Source organism: Gossypium arboreum, chromosome 7 (genome assembly GCF_025698485.1).
Source record: "Gossypium arboreum isolate Shixiya-1 chromosome 7, ASM2569848v2, whole genome shotgun sequence".
NCBI classification, from domain to species: Eukaryota; Viridiplantae; Streptophyta; class Magnoliopsida; order Malvales; family Malvaceae; genus Gossypium; species Gossypium arboreum.
This window is the reverse complement of record NC_069076.1, coordinates 3,373,675-3,379,708: the sequence shown is the minus strand read 5'-3', so window position 1 is coordinate 3,379,708 and position 6,034 is coordinate 3,373,675. Positions and strand designations below refer to the sequence as shown.

The following is a 6,034-nucleotide window of genomic DNA, read 5'->3' as shown; positions in this document are numbered from 1 at the left end:
CGACTCAATTTTTAAAATATACAAATATCAAGGAATGAGGTAAGAGATGATGATCAGATTTTATCTTGGGTTGGGTTGGACCGGATCGATATAAAATTTAAACTTGTTTTTTAGGCTTGCGTCCAAAAAATAAGTCTAAAATTTTATTTAAGTTTAGCCCAGATTAAAAATACTAAATCCGAGCTTGACCCGATACTCTCGTATTACTTTTCTTTATATTATTTTTTTATATATATAAAAATTTTAAAAATATAATATATTAAATAAACTAAAAATATTTAAATAAATATTTTTCAACAAATTAAAAATATTTATACTTAAATAATACTAAAATAATTGTAATATACTAAGTAAATCCTTCTAAAATAGTCGGGTCAAGCAAAAAAATCCTACTCTTTAAAAAATAGGTCTTATTCTTGCCCAAGTCAATTGTACTTAAATCGTTTTACTTTTTTTTTAAGCGGGTCTTGAAGTCTAAATAGTTAAATTAGTCTTTGAGTAACATAAATCAATACAAACTTCATTATTAAGATCCCATAGTAATAAGCAGAAAACAAAGACAGTTCGCATCTATGGTCGCCGGAGACGATGACGGCGGCGTGGTCTGTAAAATAATGGGATATGGCAAAATTTGATTTATTCCTTGTATTTTTAGGGGATATGAGGTGGTCGCGGCTGAATTAGTATAGGGATAATGTAACCTAGGAAGTGACCACGTACGACGAACCTGAATCCTGGAGTTGTTTGTCTTGTCGGGCATAATATTATTACCTTCAAATGTAATTTGTCAAATTAATATTGACTCCGTCAACTTATGGTGGTGAGGACCATCAGGACCACGTGACCACGCTCTTGTCACGTGACAGAAATTTCCTAAAATGTGAAGTTCATTGAATTTGTGGCAAATAATGGCAACCAAATCTAAAGGACCTTTTCCATAATTATTTTCTCCCCATAAAAGAGGGAGAGAGGTAAGATTTTTGGATTTCATTATATAATTTATTATATGTTAACAATTTTATATTTGATTTTCTCAAAAATTGATATTTTATTTATTTCATATTAAATTATGTGAATAATTAATTATAAAAATTGAAGTAATATTCTAACTCTTTTATGTTTTGAAAATTTTGTATTAACAAAACTCTAATATAATTATCAAACATATTTGTTATCTTCATGTAGTAAAACTTCATGAATATCTTAATATATATTGCGCACAACGTACTCACAGAGACTTAGATACATGTCTCTTAATAGAATCAATGACACTATGAATCTTGGAAAAAGGTACCTCCACTAAAACTATATAAAGACCACGTGGAGGTTAGTGTAATTGATCGCTAGCCATCCTAAAACGTCTCATCCTAGGATACAATATCATTGTCACTGCCCAAAAGTATCAAATTAATCAGACTTCAATGTTAGTAACTTTAAGACACGTATCCAAGCTTATCCCCACTATAAAAGGATCATACAAACAACTTATACACATAGAGAAAGGTCTAAGTCAAACTAAACCAACTAGCAAATTCGCCCCTTTTGAAGGACTTCCAGAAGGAAAAAAAAAAAATCAAAATCTGAGTTTAAATTAAGATCAAAGCAGATCTTAGAATAAAAAAAGTGAATATATTTATGGAAAGTTGATATAAAAAATTAATTAATGGTCGGTCCAAGGTCTAATAAATTTTCCTTAATTTCAGTAACAACAATTTCCTCTTTCCAATTTGGTATGTACTGTCACAACCCTTTATAGTCTATAGTCTACTCTATATGGATAATTAGTAAAAATAAATTTATCATCTATATATAAAATTTAACAATACTAATTTGATAACTCGAGCAATAATTTGGACATATTTCATAAAAATTTTAAAAATTCGATAAATTTAAAAACTACATAATTTTTAAAAAGAATTATATTAACATGTAAATATTATGTTTAAAAGTTAATGACTAAATTGATAAATTCTAAATTTGAAAGGTGTTTCCTCGTTAAGAGGAGATTTTTTAATACATTATCATACAGACAAGTGCTGCCACATATGTCAATAAAAGCATTACAAAACCCGAAGTTAAACATGCTAACATGGCAAAAAATTCATTATAATTTAATTGTGGGTCCACCCAGCCGCCGTACGTCACCATACGTCATTTATATATTATATCAAAATTAAAAGACATTAAATTTCCTTTATAAAAATTATATAAAAAATAATTATTTACAAAAATTAGTTGGACAGTCCTGTCTTTCCCTACTAATCATCAAGCAATAATTTTTTTTTTTAAGTTTGGTGTCGTCATTATGTCAAGCGATATTAGTATATTTTTAAAAAACTCAAGAAATATATGTATACCGAAAAAATATAATTTTAATGGTGTCATCAATGTGTTAAGCTATATGGAAGAAAACGGTTCAAAACAACTTACTTTTATAATTAATTAATTTTTTATATTATTTTTAAAAACCTTAAATTTTGGAAACCCTAAATTTGTTGCATTAATCATGTATTCAAATATTAATTAAATCTCATTCAATCTTATCACTTCATTAATGAACAATTCCAATATTTAAATAATTAATAAAAATAAATATTCTAAAATTCAATTGGATGAAAAAAACCCTCTTTAAATAAAATAGTTTATCTTATGTCAGATTTAATTATACTTCGAATATTGATTAAACTATTTTATGAACTTTCTATTATAAAATATACTAGAGAATTGGGTAATTTATTTTTTTATTTAATTTTAAAGTAAAGAAAAATACTTTTATTATAATAATTAAATAAAATATATTTAGGGAGTTGATATTTTAATTGGTAAATCAATCAAGATTGAATTTTAATTTGGTTGGTATGAGCATTATTACCAATATAAGAGAACGTGAGTTTGAGCATATCCTCTTATTTATGGATTGAAAAAAAATTGCCTATCAAAAAAAATATTTACTTAAAATTAAATTTTCAGGGCTTATAAATAATTAAAACTTGTTCGCCTCCTTAAAGAAACAAAAATGTTGGCTGTTATTGACTAATGACGTGATGGTCGCCGGGCAGTATATGGAACAGTATATGAAATGTATATATACTGTTACTATATATATATATTAAATACAAAGTTTTACTTAATGATTTAATGCTTCTTAATAAGTTTTTTGTTCGCATCTGCTAAATTCTGGTATAAAAGGAGGATCAGGTACTTCAGATGTACAAAACCTAGTTTGTGCGTCGTCAACGAGAGAGGGAACAGATAGAAAAAGAAAAGAAAAAATCACCCAGATATGGAGGAGTCTTGGTTGTTTCAATATTCAAATAATCCAGAATTATCAAGGTTTGGATCCGCGGAGCAGTTTTCCGGTAGCTGTGAGTGGGATGAGCTTCTTCTCAACTTCAATAACCCTGATGAAACGGTTTGGTCGGATTTGTTGGGTGATGTAGAAGAAAGGCGTAAAGCATCATCAGAGTCTAATAACACCTCCATCGATGGCGGCGTAAAGGAGGAAGAGGTTTGCTCAGAGGAACCCAAGAAAGTGAAGAGTTATAGAGGGGTGAGAAAAAGGCCATGGGGTAAATTTGCAGCTGAGATTAGGGATTCAACCAGAAATGGTGCCAGGGTTTGGCTTGGAACATTCGACAGTGCCGAAGCAGCTGCTTTAGCATACGACCAAGCCGCATTCTCAATGAGAGGTCCATTGGCTACTCTCAATTTCCCCATCGAAACCGTCAAGGAATCCCTTCAGGAACTCAAGCATCGATGTGATGAAGACAAGGGTTGCTCGCCTTTGGTGGCTCTCAAGAAGCGCTACTCCTTGAGGAAAAGATCCAAGAACAAGAAAATCAAGCCGAACGCCGCCGCATTAAGGCAACAACAAAACTTGCTGGTTTTTGAGGATTTAGGACCTGATTTCTTGGAACAATTGTTAAGCTCATGTGAGTAAAACTACAGCTCCTTGGTAAATGATTTTTGCCATGATGAAACCAATCTCATGCCATATCCTTTTTTCTTTTCTTAATTTCATTCAATCTTTGTAACTTCTCTTTGCTGGGGGATCTGATTTAAGGCCTCTTGCATCTTGTTCCATACTTCATCATCTTCATCTGATGTTGGTCTTACAAGTTGAAAAATAATGGAAATTAATATACAATAATTTCACCTTCCTTTTTATTGCATTATTAACTATATAAAAGCAGTAACCTCTTTATATTTGTGGAGACAATTTACAATTTTATATGCATCTTACTGACAGCTTAACTAACTAATAATTAAATTAGATTCTATTATAACTAAGTAAAATTTCAAATCCAGACTGTACTTTGCTACATATAAAAGTAGTAATCACTTTATGTTACAATAAAATTAATTAAGTTTACACATGATTTTATATTTTTTTATGTATATGTCTGAAATCCTATTGAATTAATAGTTAAATTTGATCATATAATAGCGTTGACAAAGTAAAATATGAAATCCAGCCTGTATCATATGCAAAAAGAATAATCAATTTATATTAGTGTAAAATTAACATATTTTAAATTTTATAGGCACGTCTTACCACGCTAATAGCTAAATTTAATTATATAATAACGCTGATAAAGTAAAATCTTAAATCCAGCCTGTATTATGTCATGTCAAAAAAAGTTATTATTATCTTTTTATGTATAATACCTAATAAGATCAATAAATATATTTAATTTACTCAAAATTTGTATGATTTGTAAAAAACAATGATCGATTAAACAAGTGACAAGATTTTAATTGCTTCCCATTGTATGCTCGAGTTTATAGAGTTGACGGATTTGTGGGGTAGGTTTACAAAAAGCTCCTGAAGAACTCTAGTGGATGGTAAAGGTATGAAGATGAGGACGACCACAACAAGATCAATGGGTCATATTACGTGGATTACAAAGGTTGAATATGTTACTAGGTTTCCTTTGAAGTACATGATCTTTCACATTTGGGATTTTACAATATTTTAATGGCTAAAATATGCTATCTCTTTTTTTTTTTTTAAATTAACTTTAATGGATTGTATATGTATAAACAAGTGGATCATTAACATTTCGATTTCATAATTTTCAGTTTCTAAATTCGTATTGGAAGAAGTGAAAATTGGTTTTTTTTTCTTTAAGTGTAGTTGACATTATTAAGTGAGCTTTACCTGAATACTATTTTTAGCTCAAATAGGACTATACTTAGACGATAAGATAAATGAAAACATTTATGATTTATAAAAAAAAAGTTTAAATTTTTTTTATAATTTTACATATTAATAAGTAAAGTCATATGAATTTATTCTTAAGATTTATTACAGAAGTGTATTATTTTTAAGTTATAATTAATTATATTAATAGTTTTAATTATAATCAATTATAAAAAGCATCAAATTGAATAACTTAATTTTAACTAATTAGGGTGAGTAAAATTTGATTCAACTCGAATAAAAGGAAAAAAAAATTGAATTTCAATTTATTCGGTGTTTTGAGTAAACTCGAATAAGTCAGTCGAGTTTTGAGTTTGAATCGAGTTGAATTTTACAACTCGAATAACTCCAATAACAAATTGTTATAAATACCCATTTGGTCCTTGACAATTTTGAAAATGAGCAAATTGGTGTCTTATAACAAAAATTACAAAAAAAACTAGAATGATAATTAAAATTAAAATTTTATATTTTAAAAATATATATAAAATAAAAATTTCTAAATTTTCTAAAATAATAATAATTTTGGACATAAATAAATAAATTAATGATTTATGTTGGTCATACTAAAGTATCTTTTTTTTTCTTTTATTTCGTTTGGAAGAGTTTTCAAATATATATGGTTTCAAGTTTATATGCTCTAACATGAATTAGTTATATTGTAACAAAATTTTAATTTGACATGTTTAATTTTTAATTTAACTTAAACAATTTCACTCGATTCGATTCCACTCGACTTGAATCTCATTTCACTCGATTCGATTCGAAAAAATTCCAAATCGAATTAGAATAATAAAATGAGACTCATCAACTTAAAATTTTTTCACTCAA

At 28.0% G+C, this 6,034-nt stretch overlaps 1 protein-coding gene across 1 annotated transcript; it reads left to right on the top strand.

Annotated features, from left to right (window-relative positions):
* The first annotated feature begins 3,135 nt into the window (after positions 1-3,135).
* LOC108462098 (ethylene-response factor C3-like) lies at positions 3,136-3,940 on the top strand. Its single transcript, XM_017762095.2, has one exon. It carries the CDS (start codon positions 3,284-3,286, stop codon positions 3,938-3,940), a length of 657 nt encoding a protein of 218 aa, XP_017617584.1. The 5' UTR covers positions 3,136-3,283.
* Positions 3,941-6,034: the final 2,094 nt, after the last annotated feature.

Excerpts from the sequence above, each read along its gene's own strand:
- LOC108462098 (XM_017762095.2), top strand. The coding sequence starts at position 3,284 with ATGGAGGAGTCTTGGTTGTTTCAATATTCAAATAATCCAGAATTATCA.